Raw genomic sequence first — 18,060 nt, 5'->3', positions numbered from 1 at the left:
AAAAAAAAAAGTTTTGCCTTTTAGTTGTACTTTAAGATTTTTTTCTTTTTAGATTGTCCTACTATTGGTAATCACATCCACATAGACCATCTATTGCAGGGGTCTTCAAACTGCAGCCCTCCAGGTGTTCAAGAACTACAATTCCCATCATGCCTAGTCATGTCTGTGAATGTCAGAGTTTTACAATGCCTCATGGGATGTGTAGTTCTGCAACAGCTGGAGGGCCATAGTTTGAGGATCCCTGATCTATTGTTTTCAGTTGGTCGGATCTGACTGGTAGACTTGCATTGGGAGGGGGGATCAGTATGGTACAATGATCCTATAACACTACTGAGTAGGAAGGAGGACCTGTATATGGAATGGGGAAGAAAAGGGGGAAGCCGTTTTAGGCCCCCCTTTCCTCATAGGATGGCGGCATCGGCATTTAGGAAGCATTTAAAAAAGATTAAAGAAGGTGATCCAAAGGGTTATAGAAGGTTAGTAGATTGGTTAGAGATTGGTCAGTTAGGGTCAGGTGTTGTAGAAGATTCTGGAAGGTCAGCAGTTTAATTAGGGATTGGTCAGTTAAGGTCAGGTGTTTTAGAGGGTTCTAGAAGGTTAAGAGGTCAGACAGGGATTGGCTAGTAAAGGTCGAGTGACCTTTTAGAATACTCTAGAACAAGGATATGCAATTAGCGGACCTCCAGCTGTTGCAGAACTACAAGTCCCATGAGCCATAGCAAGACTCTGACAGCCACAAGCATGACACCCAGAGACAGAGGCATGATGGGACTTGTAGTTTTGCAACAGCTGGAGGTCCACTAATTGCATATCCCTGCTCTAAAAGGCCTTTTTTGGCCTATTTAAGGAGCTGTTCCGTTAAGATCCTTGCCAGTCGCCAGAGAGAATACAGCGCAAAGAGCTCCCCGCCCTACGCCCCCACCCCCATCGAGGGCGATTTATGTGGTGGCTCCCTTTGGTGAATAATCAAAGGGGAGATTTAAGAAAAAGGTTTATTGATAAATGCTGAGTCAGCTCGAGTCTCAGTGGCTGGGCTGAGTATGGTTTATTGCTAAATCATTTTTTTGGTTGAGAATATGATTTATGAAAAAAAAATTTGATGTTATAATCAATTAATATTGTATACACCAATAAATCAGGCCGTGCCCAATTTTATCCAAAAAATAAAAGTATATATCAAAAAAATAAAAATAAAAGATAAAATAAATATATATATATTTGAGTGGTGTGTTTTTACTACTTATTCTATGCATGTTTGTTGGTTTGCATGAGGCCTGCGATCCCATAAGCAAATATGGCTGCCCCCGTGTATATTTAGCATTTTAAACTATACATAGAAACAAGGTTTATATTGTTATATTCTCCAAATCAACGTTCTCATTACATTGTGCTACACATGACATACTCTGAGCCACCCCGCTCTATACTATGTGCTGTATGTGATATACTCCAGGCTGTCCCAGGCTATACACTACTATACATGACATACTCTGAACCACCCCGCTCTGTACTGTGTGCTGTATGTGATATACTCCAGCTGTTCCAGTCTATACATAGTGCTATACATGACATATTCTGGGCCATCCCGCTCTGTACTATGTGCTGTATGTTATATACTCCAGCTGTTCCAGTCTATACATAGTGCTATACATGACATACTCTGAACCACCCCGCTCTGTACTGTGTGCTGTATGTGATATACTCCAGGCTGTTCCAGTCTATACATAGTGCTATACATGACATACTCTGGGCCACCCCGCTCTGTACTATGTGCTGTATGTGATATACTCCAAGCTGTCACAGATTATACAGGACATACTCTGAGCCACCCAGCTCTGTACTATGTGCTGTATGTGATATACTCCAAGCTGTCACAGATTATACACTGCTATACAGGACATACTCTGAGCCACCCCGCTCTGTACTATGTGCTGTATGTGATATACTCCAGGCTGTTCCAGTCTATACATAGTGCTATACATGACATACTCTGGGCCACCCTGCTCTGTACTGTGTGCTGTATGTGATATACTCCAGGCTGTCACAGATTATACAGACAGGTTTACTTTATTTATCCAACAACAGTTTTGGAGGGAGTATTTCCCATATTTGCCTTGTGTTGTTTCAGGCTGAATGCTGCTTGTGTCCGGAGCAGTGGGTAATAGACAAACACATCCCGTCCTGGCAGGCTTTGTGCTCATTGTGAGGAAGGTAACCTGAGTAGAGGTAATCAGGCGGGAGGGGAGAGGCTGCGACAGAAGAGCCAACAAAACATGGAGGCAGAAGAGCCAGCAACAGACAGAGGAGCTCTGTGCAGGCTGAAGATATAGCTGGACCACAAATCCCAGCATACCAGACCAGGAAACCCAGACTGGCTCACTTCTATTCATTCTAGGGACATTTCACCCACAATGTAGGGCCCACTAACCATTGCATTGTAGTAATGCGTGTTACCATACATGTGTTGATGTGATGCGGTGCCTTTCATTCTGCACCTTGCCAACAGACGTGTGGCAGCGCCATGCTAGGAGAGGCCCTGACCTGCATTGTGGTGCCGTGTGCTGTCAGAATGGTGCATGTACCATTACCGATGCGTTTTGGTGCTTTGCCAGACAATTTTAAATGGGCCGCCATATCTCGCCAAGGTTTATGCACAGAATAACGCACATCCATCCACATGAGTTAATACAATGTACAATGATTCCTTCTGCTTTTAATTAGTAAAACCTGGATATCTAAAGCCCAATGTGTGTTTTGTTTTTTAATTTTGGATGAAGAAGAGTAAATAAATGCTGTCTTCAGTGAAGAAACTTCCTCTCACCCCCTGGTTTGTCTGACACCTGTCACCTGGACAGGAAGTGATGGGAAATCTCCCTGATGGGAGCACGGACATGTTTCTCACTATACTAAAAGTGCATTTCTATTACTCTCTGTCTCCTCGTGGGAGGGGTTTAACTGAACATCCCATTCTGACACCCATCAAAATATACAGAAATCAGGGGGATTTTTCCTTCGTTCCTGCTCTGCCTGACACCCCAAGAAACAGACAGGGAGCCAATGGCTGCGCTGCTATCAATCTATCCTATCGAGAGCCCCTGCAGAGAGGGAGGGCGCATCTCCGCCGAGGGAAATACGGGGTTCAGGTAAGTAAAACGGGGGGGGGGCTGGTCACTGACAGGTGTTTTTTCACTTTAATGCATAGGATGCATTAAGGTGAAAAAACACGAACCTTTACAACCCCTTTTATCTTTGTACTCTGACTATAGATCTATGTTTATCCCAAGCATGTTTGAAGCCATTTACTGTTGACCTCTGCTGGTAGTCTATTCCAAGCATCAACTACCCTTTCAGTAAAAAGGGTGCCCAATGCACTAAGGCAACAGCCCTGTTTTGTAGCGAATCACAACCCATGGTAACACAATCCTGTGCATTGTGGTGGGCTACCTCAGAAAAAAAAAAAGGTCGGGTTCAATTTTCAGCGTATTAAGGGTGTGTTGGCAGCAACTACATAATGAATGGGCTGCCTTCACTGAACTCCAGAAACAAAAACTTTCACTTGAATACATTCCTGAATAGCCACAAAGGATATAAATCTACTTTGTGTGCAGCAAATATCTTTGCAAACCCCCGAATATACCTTGTGAACGTAGCAATGACATCATCGCTGTGCTGCGCATAGCCTGTGCAGTGAGCAGAGCTGTGGGAGGGGCCCAGGAGCTCCACCCACTACAGTCTGCCTGCAGAAAACTACAGGAGGGGGCGGCGACAAGACCAGTCACTCTGCACAAGTAGAGAGAGCCGCAGTGAGCGGTCTTTATTACAGGAGGGTCCTACACAGGGGGAAAGTCTCGCACTGAATTACTACACAGATCTGGAAGGAATACACAAAGCACACCAGGATTCAAGGAAGAAAACACATGATAAACTTATTTAGATAATATTTTCTTATCCTAAAGTTCAACTTTAGCCCAGGTTCACACTATAGCGATCTTGGACATCGCATGTGATTCGCATACGCACCGGAGGTGCCGATCACATGCGATGCCTGCGCGATGCGAGTTCAGCCATACAGTTGTATGGCTGAACTCGCATTGGATTCGCAGAAAAAGGGTGCAGGGACATTTTTTTTTCCCCGCACTAGAGTTGGATCGCATGGCTGTTCTCACCCATGCGATCAGATTCCTGTCCAAATCCGCATTTCGCACTGCGAACTGTGAACCGCACTGGGGGTTTCATTATCATTGTATTGACACCCGCAGCGGTTTGCAGAGGGCAGTGTGAACCGCCTGCGTGAGAGATGCAATGCAGGAAACCCGCGCTGGTTCCCGCATCGCTATAGTGTGAACCCAGGCTTAATGCATTACACATTTTACACAGCGATTTTATTTGTGTGCAAAGGTGAGAAGGGGCCTTCAGATTAATTTTAAGGCCATTATTTTACACATGGCCGGTTCACACCAGGAATCGCACAGGAATGTGCAGTTCTGTGCGGTGTGATTTCAGCCCATTCACTTTGAAATCGCACCGCACCATAAGTAGTGCAGGCACTACTTTTTGAAAACTCACGGCAACCACTTTGCATAGGCCTCCTGTACCATGCGATCCGATGTGAACAAACACGCTACGCTTGCGACCTGCATTTGGAGGTGTCAATAATCGCTTGGCGACCTGCCGCGGTACGCTTACCGCGGCAGGTCGGCTCGTACAATCATGAACCTGTAGGTTGCTGCTTTCATCCAGGTCAGCTGGCTTATGTGAGCTGGCCTGGGTGAGAGTGCGGGCGAGCAGCTGGGCGGCTCGGTGGGTGAGCGGACAGCTGGCCAATCATCTGACATATTCTCTCACCGCCCGGTGTCCGCCCTGCATCCCTGCAGTGCAGTTCCGCCCTCACTGTGCAGGCAGCCGCGGGAAGCAGAGAGGTGACATCATCTCTCTGCTGCTTGACTGGTAGACTGTTGCCTGACTCTGGGACACAGCAGGGGGACCACGCTAGCAGGAAAGTGACACAGCAAGAGACAATCCGCAAAGCATGGCAGGCGACAATCCGCAGAGTGTGGTAGGTGATGTGGCAAGGGACAATCCGCAACATGTGGCAGGCGACGTGGCAAGTGACAATCCATAACGTGTGGCAAGATACAATCCATAACGTGCGGCAGGTGACGTGGCAAGTGACAATCCACAACCTGTGGCAGGTAACGTGGCAAGTGACAATCCACAACCTGTGGCAGGCGACGTGGCAAGTGACAATCCATAACGTGTGGCAAGAGACAATCCGTAATGTGCGGCAGGTGACGTGGCAAGTGACAATCCACAACCTGTGGCAGGAGATGTGGCAAGTGACAATCCGCAACCTGTGGCAGGAGATGTGGCAAGTGACAATCCGTAACATGTGGCAAGTGACAATCCGTAACGTGTGGCAGGTAACGTGGCAAGTGACAATCCGCAACGTGTGGCAGGAGACGTGGCAAGTGACAATCCGCAAAGCGTGGCAGGTGACGTGGCAAGTGACAATCTGCATCTGATGACAGGCGACAGTGGCAAGTGACACGCTCAGAGCTTCCACTGATTCTGCATTATGGTGAGTTGAACTATTTCATTTTATATAACAATGTAATAATAGAAATAATGCGCTTCAATCATCCTGACGCCATATCAACGACGGTGGCGTGATGATTGAAGCGCCAACACCAGCCATTTCCCCGATAAATTGCCCCAAAAAAAAGTCTTTTCTAGCAGTGCCCCTCCCGACGAGACTGGACTCTGGATCCCCCCCGTCGTACTACACACGTTACACTTGTTAGGCAAACATTTAACCCCTTGATAGCCCTATATATTAATCTTTTCCCAGCCAGTATTATTAGCACTGATCACTGTATTAGTGTCACTGTTGATGTCAGTGGCAGTTAGTCCGTTCCCCCCAGCGGCAGTTAGTGTCAGATTACCCGCTGCACTATCGCAGTCCCACTTTAAGTCACTGATCACCACCATCACTAGTACATATAAAAAAAATGCCAGTATTTATACCATACTTTGTAGATGCTATAACTTTCACACAAACCAATCAATATCAAAGACATGTACTGTAGCAAAACACATTTTGGCCTACATTTATGAAGAAATTCTATATTTTTTATTGGTTATGTTTTATAGCAGAAAATACTGTTTTTTTTTTGTTTTATTTAAACATTTTGGATCTTTTTTTTTTGTATATAGCGCAAAAAACAAAACAAAAAAAAAAAAAAAAAAAAACGCAGAGGTGATCAAATACCACCAAAAGAAAGCTCTATTTGTGTGAAAACAAATGACATACACTTTGTTTGGGTACAGCATTGCATGACCGCGCAATTACTAGTTAAATTAGCACAGTGCTAAATGGGGGAAAAAATGGCCTGGTCATGAAGGGGGCAAAACCTCCTAGAGCTCAAGTGGTTAATCGAATATTGACACCCGCTGCAGATCGCAACTGCAGTGCGTTTTGAACGTGGTGCGGGAAACACACACAGAACACAGGTTTCCTGCACCGTGTTCTGGTGTGAGCTGGCTCTTAATGCTAAATATATCTAGCTGTGAAGGTCCCAGTGAAAGTCACCTAATTATAGTTTTGTGTGCCAGCCGTTTTTGCAAAATGACAATAATAAATGTATACATATGTGTAATACATTTTTGTGATTACGCTGTATTGCTGAGCACTAACAGACATTACTAATCAACAGAAAAAATGTTTCAATTCCCTAGATCCTGCCCTGCATTTCCAGAAAATATATGGTTTGGGAGGTCTTTCAAAAAAATTCTGTCTGTAATTCAAGTCTGTAGTATTTACACTCTATTACCAAAAGTATTGGGACGCCTACCTTTACACGCACATGAACTTTAATGGCCTCCCAGTCTTATTCCATAGGGTTCAATATTGAGTTGGCCCACCCTTTGCAGCTAACATCTTCAACTCTTCTGGGAAGGCTGTCCACAAGGTTTAGGAGTGTGTCTATGGGAATGTTTGACCATTCTTCCAGAAGTGCATTTGTGAGGTCAGGCACTGATATGGTCGAGAAGGCCTGGCTCACAGTCTCCGCTCTAATTCATCCCAAAGGTGTTCTATCTGGTTGAGGTCAGTCAAGTTCCTCCACTCCAAACTCACTCATCCATGTCTGTATAGACCTTGCTTTGTGCACTGGTCCTAATCATTTGGTGGAGGGGGGATTATGGTGTGGGGTTATTTTTCAGGGGTTGGGCTTGGCCCCTTAGTTCCAGTGAAGGGAATTAATAAGGTGTCAGCATATCAAGACATTTTGGACAATTTCATGCTCCCAACTTTGTGGGAAAAGTTTGGGGATGGCCCGTTCCTGTTCCAACATGACTGCGCACCAGTGCACAAAGCAAAGACCATAAAGACATGGATGAGCGAGTTTGGGGTGGAGGAACTTGACTGGTCTGCACAGAGTCCTGACCTCAACCCGACAGAACACCTTTGGGATGAATTAAGAGTGGGGACTGCGAGCCAGGCCTTCTCGTCCACATCAGTGCCTGACTTCACAAATGTGCTTCTGGAAGAATGGTCAAATATTCCCATAGACACACTCCTAAACCTTGTGGACAGCCTTCCCAGAAGAGGTGAAGCTGTTATATCTGCAAAGGGTGGACCAACATATTGAACCCTACGGACTAAGACTGGGGTGCCATCAAAGGTAATGTGTATTGGCAATATAGTTTATATAAAAAAATAATAAAAATTGTCGGCCATCTAATGTGCTAAAGTGAAGGTGGTGCCCAGCAGTGAAGGGGTAAACATCTAGCCAGGCTTCAGTAACAGGAGCAATGCTGGGGCAGATTACCGTCTCATCTCTTTGGTTGGGTTATATTCAGATGCATGCAAAAAATCTGTAATATTTAGACTTATTTTATTGAACCTTGGGGTAAAAAACCTTAAACGGCTAGAGCTGTTTATGGACAGTCTGTAGATTTCTGTTTGCTTATCCTGTTTACTCAAGCAAGATTTTCCTGCGTAGACACGCATGAATGAAAAAGTTCAAAAGTTTTTCTTTTTTGCTAAATGTATGTGTGTGGTTTTTTTTTGTTATTATTTGCTTATTTGAACACATTTTACAGCAGCCTTTCTCAACCAGGGTTCCATGGAACCTTAGGGATCCGCCAGAGGTTCCAAGGGGTGTAGTGAGAAATGGCAGACCGATCTCCTGTCTACAATGACCACCTGTAGTGGGGAGGGGGGCATCTCCACTGATCACCAATGTTGGGATAGGCTTACTCCACTAACCCCTCTCCACTGTCCACAAATATTAGATGGCCCTTTTCCACTCATCACCAATATTGGGGGGGGGGGGGGGGCATCTCCACTGACAACCACTATTGGGGGCTTTCTCCACTGACCATTTATGTTAGGGGGGACTTTCTCCACTGACCACCAATATCATTGAGCCTTTTTCCACTGACCAGCAATATTAGAAGGCCCTTCTTCTCTGAAACCCAATGTAAGTGGGCCCCTCTCCACCGCCAATCAATGTTAGGTGGGCCTTCTCAACTGACCCTTCGATGTGGGGGGCCTTCTCCACTGACCACCAGTGTTGGGCGGACCTTCTCCACTGACCACCAGTGTTGGGCGGACCTTCTCCACTGACCGCCAATGTTGGGTGGACCTTCTCCACTGACCGCCAATGTTGGGTGGACCTTCTCCACTGACCGCCAATGTTGGGTGGACCTTCTCCACTGACCGCCAATGTTGGGTGGACCTTCTCCACTGACCGCCAATGTTGGGTGGACCTTCTCCACTGACCACCAATGTTAGGTGGACCTTCTCCACTGCCTACCAATGTCAGAGGGGCCTTCTCCACTGACCACCATGATTGGCGGGCCCTACTCCACTTACCACCAATAGCAGTGGGCCATTCCCCACACTGACCACCATTGTTAGGAGGCACTACAATATTTACTGTCTAGGAGTCGACCAATTTTCAGAATGGGCAATTATCGGGGGCTGATATTAATTTTTAAAAGTATCGGTATCAGTCAGAATCGTACCGATATTAATGATATTGCTTCAAGGGGTTGTACCGGGGTGATACGTGCAGCTGCAGGCATCTCTCTGGTACCGCTCTTGAGAGCGGACGGTTGGCTTCCTTGTAATAACAACAGATGCGGCTCAGCAGCCGATCAGCCATTATCACAAGCAGCGGGAGGGGGCGCCCCCCCTCCTGCCGCCTTTCGCCGATCCGCCCGGGTCTCCCACCCCTCCGAGAGGCCCAATTGACCAGCCGGCACGTCCGCTGGCTGGCCAGAGACCTGAACAATGCCGGAATCGGCTTTGATCGGGTCTTGGATCTAGTAACCCGGAAGCGATGTCATGACATCACTTCCGGATTACTGGCATCCTAAAGACGCCAGTTTTAAAAAATAGAAAGTATTCAAAAACACTTGAATACTTTCAAATGCAGAGGAGGGGCTTGGGGTCTTTTAAACCCCCCGATCCCTCCAAAAAGAGTACCTGTCACGCTTATTACTATCACAAGGGACATTCCTTGTGACAGCAATAAAAATGATAATTTATTTTTTTAAAAGGACCGTGTAAAAATAAAAACTTGTACAGAAAATCGGCACCTGATATTGGCCTAAAGGGCAGCCAAAAAATGTGCTTACTGTTAACTAACTCACTACATCTGCTGGAAGTCTTTGCAAAGCATCCACTACTCCTTCAGCAAAATAATATCTCCTAAGGTGAGTTTGGAATTTTCCTCCTAGTTGGAGATCATGTCCTCGTGATTTTGACGTTCATATTGAAAGTATTACACACAGACACATGAAGGTGTTATCCATATTCATTGCACCCTCCCAATCTCGTATCTTGCATCCCCTGACATTGCACAATAACACAGGTGTAGCGTGTGTGTGGGGGGGGGGGGGGAGTGTGTTGGGACAGAGTATAAAAACTCCTGACAGCGGTGGAGTGATGAATAGAAGATGGAGAATGGCAGAAATGTTATCACTGTCTTGGCTAACAAAAACATTGCAAATTGTTCACATACCAAAAATACCAATAACAGCGGCCTACTGCGTACTACTCCTACAACATCACAATGTCAATAAACATTGAAACACAGCCAATACCTTCCCCGTGTGACACTAATGACTAATTGATTGACTTTAGGTAATTAGGCAGTGATGGCTTTAATAAACAAACAAGAATAAAGCTGGAAGACTTTTTATCCAATGTGACGAATATTCAACCTTTACCGGATGCAATAATAATATGGTTGGAACAAGATGGCTTTCCTGTAGACTATGGACATGACAATTTTTTTCCAATACAATGAAGATTCAACCTTTATTTGATACAATAAGAATGGTATAGTCATCCCAGAAGTGATGACGTTATAGATCAAGGGTTGCCAGAATTTCTAAGCAAAGGGCCCGCTAACTGTCCTTCAGGCTTTATGGGGGCCAGACTGTGGCTGGTGAGAGTAAACCTTCATCATCATTTTGAAATTGTGCTCTGTTGTCAGTGGGAGGAATTTTGCCCCATTGGTGGTCTCACTGGAAGGAATGGTGCCCCATCATTGGGGTCAGTTGGAGAAATAATGCCCCATTGTTGGTATAGGTGGGAGGAATAGTGTGCCATCTTTGGTGTTAGTGGGAGGAATGGTGGCCCATCATTGGTGTCATTTGAAGGAATAGTATCCCAAGGGCCGGATAAAGGCAAGCAAAGGGCCACAGTTTGGAGACCACTGGTATAGATGGACAATTTGTTTGCCCAATACAATAAATATTTAATCTTTATAAGATACAATCAGAATGGAATGGGTATACTAGAGACTATAAACATCAATATTTTCCCAGTACGATGAAAAGCAAGCCTCTATATGATACAATGGTAATACGATGAGAATGGAGAGGTTATCTCAAAGATTACAAGATTATAGACTAGGCAATTTTTTGCCCAATATGGCGAATATTTAACATTCATCATATAATACAATAGTGATAGGATGAGAGTGTGATGGTGATCCCAGAGTGACGAGACTATAGATGGGATAAACTGCTCTCCAATATGGTAAACATTCAACCTTTAAAAGATACAATGGTGATATGATGAAACAAGGATGACGGACCCATAGATTAGGGAGATTATAAGTGGGACCATTTATTTTTTGCCCAATATCACAAAGATTCAACGTTCATATGATATCATGGTGATACAATGAGAATGGTACAGTGATCCCAGAGGTGACGAGATTATAGACGTGACAAATTGTTGCCTGTTACGGTGAAGATTCAACCTTTATAAGATAAAATTGTGATCTCTTAGACTGTGATAACTATATGTTGAACAAACTGTTGCCTGATATGGCGAAGATTCAACTTTTATAAGAAACAATGGTGATTTCATAGATTGGAGAGACTATAAAGATACAGTGAGATTGGGATGGTAATTCCATACATTGGGAAGACTATAGATGGGACAATAAAGAGAGATAAAGATACAATGAGAATGGGTTGGTGATTAGATAGACTATAAACAGGCACTTTTTTGGCTCCTACAGTGACAACTCAACTTATCTGCTATAGTGATGTTATGATGGGAATGGAACAGTGATCCCAGAAGTAACAAAACTATAGATCAGGGTTTCTCAACCAGGGTTCCTCCAGAAGTTGCTAGGGGTTCCTTGAGCAATCAGCAATTTCTTCCTCTCAGATAAGTTCCCACTGACACTATTGATCTTTTTAGCTATCTGTAAGGGGGTCATTCTTCCCAATGACCAGAAGTGTAAGGAGCATTCTTCCCACTGACCTTCACACTAATGTATCATGAGTTGTAGATATCATCATTTTAATAGGGGTTCCCTGAGACCGGAAAGATATTTCATGGGTTCCTTTGTGTTGAAAGGGTTGAGAAAGGCTGCTATAGATAGACAACTTTCTTTCCCAATACAATAAAGATTCAATCTGTATAAGATCCAATGAAAATGGAATAGGTATACTAGAGACTATACATTTTAGACAATTTTTCTTAATACGATGAAGAGTAAACCTTTATACTGTAAATGGGATGATTTTTTGCCTGATATGAAGAATCAGCCATTGTAAGATACAGAAAAGATACAATGAGACTGGGATGGTAATCCCATAGATCGGAGAGACTACAGATGCGACAATATCCAACCTTATCCGACAATAAAGCTATCATTTTATTTCCAAGTTCAACCAATCAAATGTAGGTGGTCCATCAAACTAATGGGTGCTAGATTCCATGTCGATCAAAAGTGTTAAGAAATTTCCAGGGAAAAAAAAGTGCTAGCTTAAGGAATACCGGAAATAGGTGGGTGGTTTAGACCATCTGCACCCACCCAAAATGGAAAGATCGGTCTAAAACTCCTCAAATAAAAACAAAACGTATAACCGCCAGCCAACTGCCACAACACTTTAATAATCCATAACCACAGAGTGACACGTTATACTGTGAAATCAATCCGGCTGTGTACTAGAGGTGTCTGGCTCCACTACGTGCCCTCTACATGCCAGCCATCACACACGCACGCACTGCCACCATACGCCAAGCTGATGTCATATGCTTCCATATTAATAGCATTTTCTGTTACATTATTGGGTGTTAATGAATGACATATGGGAGGGGTGTAATTATCTATCTGTCACTCGCAATAGGTGTGTGCAAGTATACAGGGTGTGCTGGATCATCATACAGGTATACAATGCAAAATGTCATATAGAAAATGATAGACTTACATGTATAGACTCCTCACCATCCAAATAATACCTCTTCACAAATAGCACCAGATCCTACTCATAGATAATACATGACCCCCCACCCCCATTCACCACTTCACAAATACAACTAGACCCCCCTTCACAACAATGTTCTCCCCCTCCCATTCCAGATAATATCAAATTCCTGTATTCACAGTCCCAGATAACACCAGACTTCCTGTACCCTCCCCCTAGAAGATGATACCAAAACCCCTTGTAGCCCCTATTCTTAGATCACACCAGATCCCTATACCCATCTAAAACCCCACTCTTAGATAACATCAGAACCCCTGTAACCCCCACTCCTGGATAAAACTAGACCCCATAAACCCCCCTATTCCTAGATGACACCACACCCCCTATAGCCCCAACACTTAGGTAAAACCAAACCCCCATACCCCCCACTGCTAGTTAACAGCGGACCCCCTATACCCCTGACTTCTAGATAACACCAGAACCACTATACCCCTCACTCCTATAGGTGACACCAGAACCACTATACCCGCCACCACTCCTAGGTGACACCGGAACCGCTATACCCCCCATTCCTAGATGACACTAGACCCCCTATACCCCCCACTCCTACATAATACCAGAACCACTATACCCCACCCCACCCCCGTTCCTGGGTGACACCCCAGAATGACTAATCTCCCATTCCTAGATAATACCAGAACCACTATACCCCCCCCCCCCCCAATTACTAGATAATACCAGAACCACTATACCCCCCCCCCCCTCCCATTCCTAGATGATACCAGGACCACTATACCCCCCACTCCTAGATAATACCAGGACCACTATACCCCCCACTCCTAGATAATACCAGGACCACTATACCCCCCCATTCCTGGGTGACACCAGAACCACAAATCCCCCATTACTAGATAATGCCAGAACCACTAAATACTCCATATCAGGCCCCCTGAACTCCTTGATAGTAACCTGCTCCTTCCCGGAGTAAGAGCCCCCCAAAGTGTTGTCAGAGCCCCCAACTATGAGAATCGGAGCCCCCTATGATCGGAGTCCGATCCCCGGTATTAGCGGAGTGGTGCCCCGTGTCTCACCTGCTCTCCGGGCGGTGTCGTTGCGGAGAGTGATGGCAGAGATCGGGACTGGTCCGGGAGGGAGGAGGAGGAGGAGGAGGAGGTGACACCTGAGCTGGTCTCACCGGTTCCAGGACTGGGGGGGGAGGAGGAGGAGGAGGAGGAGGAGGGAGGAGGAGGAGAGCCATGAATGTCCCTGCTGTGCTCCGCTCTCCGCCTGTCATCACCGACCCACCCGACTGCCTGTGACTGCAACCATCCCACTCCTCACCCCCTTCTATAGAGAGCCGGGCACCGTGCCACCCTCTACCCACTCCTCATATACAACTCACTACACTGTACTCTTCTTCTTCTATCCATCATTGTTATAATGTGATACATCATTTACTACACCGCACTCTACACATCATCTTCTTCTATCCATCATAATATATTATTATCTTATTATACAATTTACTGCACTGCACTCTACTCATCTTCTTCTATCTATCATATAATATATTATTATGGTATGATACCATTTACTACACTGTCTATTATATAAATATCTATCATATAAATAATATATTATCGTATGATACCATTTACTACACTGCACTCTACTCATCATCTTTTATCTATCCATCATAATATATTGTTATCATATTATACAATTTACTACACTGCACTCTACTCATCATCTTCTTCTATCCATCATATAATATATTATTATCGTATGATACCATTTACTACACTGCACTCTACTCATCATCTTTTATCTATCCATCATATAATATATAATCATCATCATATGATACAATGTATGGTACTGCCTGCATCATCTTCTATAACCCGGACACCCAGCATCTACCACTTACTATTCATATCATACAGGTAGATTACTATTAAATATAACTTACTAGACTGCATTGTGCTGATCATTATTTCTATATACACCTGGGATGTCCAACTATTCCCATTTCTCTAATCATATCAAATATTGCTATTATATGATGTCATGTTCTAGACTGCCTGCATACATCATACTGCTCATTGTCTTCTATAGAAAACAGGAACATCCTCCTGATATCTTTTATTCACTATTCATATTTTATGTTGTTACTATATGATAACATTTACTACACTGCATTGTACTACTCATTGTCTTCTATACATAGAGTAGCTGGGATACCCATCCATCCACAACTATTCACATTATATGTTGTTATTATTATATGACTTCATTTGCTATACTGCCTGCATTCATCATGCTTCTCATCATCTTCTATCTGGAACACCCACCCAGCCATCTGCCACCTACTATTCATATCATATATTGTTAGTTGTAATAAATATACCAGATTCATATATTATATTACCAATGATCTATGATAGATAGATAGATCATCTGTCATAGAGAACTTTAACACCCAGCTATCCATAACTTGCTTTACATATCAGTTGCTGTTTTTATTGCTATCAGTTACTATGACTTACTATACACACAGATAAGCACACGCTCTACAGAACACATCTCATTATTCATATCACACATCACTATCATTGATATCAATATATATCATTAACCACTTGCCTACCGGGCACTTACACCCCCTTCCTGCCCAGGCCATTTTTCAGCTTTCATCGCTCACACTTTGAATGACAATTGCGCGGTCATGCTACACTGTACCCAAACAAATTTTTTATCATTTTCTTCACACAAATAGAGCTTTCTTTTGGTGGTATTTAATCACTGCTGTGTCTTTTATTTTTTACAAAAAAAAAGACCAACATTTTTGAAAAAATAATGTTTTTTCTTTTTTTCTGTCAGTAAATTTTGTAACTAAGTAATTTTTCGCCTTCACTGATGTGCGCTGATGAGGCGGCACTGATGGTCAATGGTTAGGTGGCATTGATGAGGAGGCACTAATATGCTGCACTTATGGGCACTGATATGTGGCACTGATGAGCACCGATAGGTGGCACTGATGTGCTGAACTGGTGGGAATTGATGAGGTGGCACTTATGGGCACTGATTAGGTGGCACTGATGAGGAGGCACTAATATGCTGCACTTATGGGCACTGATAGGTGGCACTGATATGTGGCACTGATGAGCACCGATAGGCGGCACTGATGGGCACGGTTAGGTGGCACTGATGGGCACTAATAGGCGGCACTGGTGGGCACTAATAGGCGGCACTGGTGGGCACCGATAGGCGGCACGGATAGGCGGTACTGATGGGCACTGATGGGTGGCACTGATGGGCGACACTGATGGGCATTGATTGACAGCAGTGATGGGCATTGATGGGCAGCACTGATAGGTGGCACTGATTGCCAGCGCTGACTGGCATCGCTAGTCAGCTGGCATTGGTGGGCAATGGTGGGCACTGATTTGTGACACTATTGTAATCAGGGCACTGATGATCAGTGCCCTGATTACATTCCTAGCTGTCCCCTGTGAGGAGATGCCGCTGATCGGCTCTCCTCTCCTCACACTCTGTCAGTGTGAGGCAAGGAGCGCCGATTACCGGCACTTCCTTGTTTACATGTGACTGGCTGTGATTGGACACAGCCAATCACATGGTTAAAGAGCCACGGACGCGACTCTTTACAGAGATCGGGGTCGGGCCGTGTCCCAGCAACGCGGCGCAGGCACGCGAGAGCGGCTGTTCTGGGACGCCGTCATATGACGGCGTCCCAGAACAAGAGACGCACCGCCCCGCCATCATTTGACGGCGGGGCGGGCTGCAAGCAGTTAACCAGGGCATTTTTTTCTTTGAAAATAGGTCCAGGAACCTTTCCTAGTCACCCCTTGTCTCCATCCCCTACCCACCTCCAAACACAATACCCTGGAGCCAGCAACAATAGATCCCCCTTTGAAAAATTATATACCCCAGCAACAATAGACCCTCAGCAACAAAATACCCCCCAGCAATAAGATTCCCCCCCAGCAACAATAGATCCCCGCACCAGTAACAAAATACCCCTCAGAAACAAAATAACCCTCCCAGCAACAATAGACCCCCAACGTAATGATACAGTAGATCTCCCAACAGCCAGCAGCAATACACCTGCCAGCAGACCTCTACCTCAACAGTAGACCTCTCCCAGCAACAATTGACCTCCTAGCAACATAAGACCCCATCAGCAACAATAGATTCCCCGCCAGCAACAATAGTTCCCCCCAACAGCAATAGATCTGCCCAGCAACAATAAAATCCTTGCCAGTAACAATACAGTAGATCTCCCAGAAGCCAGCATCAATATACCCCTCCCTCAACAATAGATCCCTGCAACAATAGACCCTCAGCAACGAATTACCCCCAGCAATAAGATCTTCCCCCCCCTAGCTACAATAGATCCCTCCTACCACCAGCAACAAAATATCCCCTAGAAACAAAAAAATCGTCCCAGCAGCAATAGATTTAGTTCAGCAACAATTAAGCCATCAGCAACAATAGATCCCCAATGTAATGATACAGTAGCTCTCCCAACAGCCAGCATTAATAGACCTTCCAGCAGCCAGCAACAATAGGCCCCTCTCTTAACAGTAGACCCCTTCCTGCAACAATTGACCCCCTAGCAACATAAGAACCCATCAGCAACAATATATCACCTGCCAGCAACAATAGTTCCCCCCAACAACATTGGATCTCCCCAGCCACAATAAACCCCCGCCCGTAACAATACAGTAGATCTCTCAGCAGCCAGCATCAATAGGCCCTCCAGCAGCCAGCAACAATAGACCCCTCCTTCAACAATGGATTCCTCCCTGCAACAACTGAGCTCCTTGCATAATAAGATCCCTTCAGCAAAAATAGATCCCCCACCAGTAACAATAGACCTCCCCAGCAACAAATTGTCCCCCCCAGCAACAACAGATCCCCCAGCAGCCAGTATTAATAGACCTTCTAGAACACTCCAGACCCTCATTCAGTACAGGAGGTGCCAGAACTGCGTTCCCCCATGTTCCCACTGAAAAAAATGGACCTGTCAATAACAATTTTATATCAACATCCCTCTGTCTACAGATCACTATTCATGCAAAATGCTGCTATTATTATTATCATCATTATTTTTATTAGTGATGCAACTCTACTACTTGAGGTACACATTCCCCCGATAATTATCTCCTATATATGACTGCAGCACCCAGTATATCATATAATGCTATGTTATAGATTATAGATTATAGATACACCTTATCATAGGTGTCTACATAGACTAGGCCAGCGTTTCTCCACCTCTTGTTAATAGCAGCC

At 44.7% G+C, this 18,060-nt stretch overlaps 1 protein-coding gene across 1 annotated transcript in view; it reads right to left on the bottom strand.

Moving 5' to 3' along the window:
• Window positions 1-14,030, bottom strand: part of PALM3 (paralemmin 3) — an 82,419-nt gene extending 68,389 nt beyond the window's left edge. Inside the window, exon 1 of the mRNA XM_073622752.1 lies at window positions 13,836-14,030. Within this exon, the coding sequence (XP_073478853.1) occupies window positions 13,836-14,002 (167 nt within the window). The 5' untranslated portion in view covers window positions 14,003-14,030. The remainder of the gene's footprint in view (window positions 1-13,835) is intronic.
• Window positions 14,031-18,060: the final 4,030 nt, after the last annotated feature.

This window comes from Aquarana catesbeiana, linkage group LG03 (assembly GCF_042186555.1).
Source record: "Aquarana catesbeiana isolate 2022-GZ linkage group LG03, ASM4218655v1, whole genome shotgun sequence".
In the NCBI taxonomy this organism is placed as follows: domain Eukaryota; kingdom Metazoa; phylum Chordata; class Amphibia; order Anura; family Ranidae; genus Aquarana; species Aquarana catesbeiana.
The sequence above is the reverse complement of the archived record's forward strand: the minus strand, read 5'-3'. Positions and strand labels throughout refer to the sequence as shown.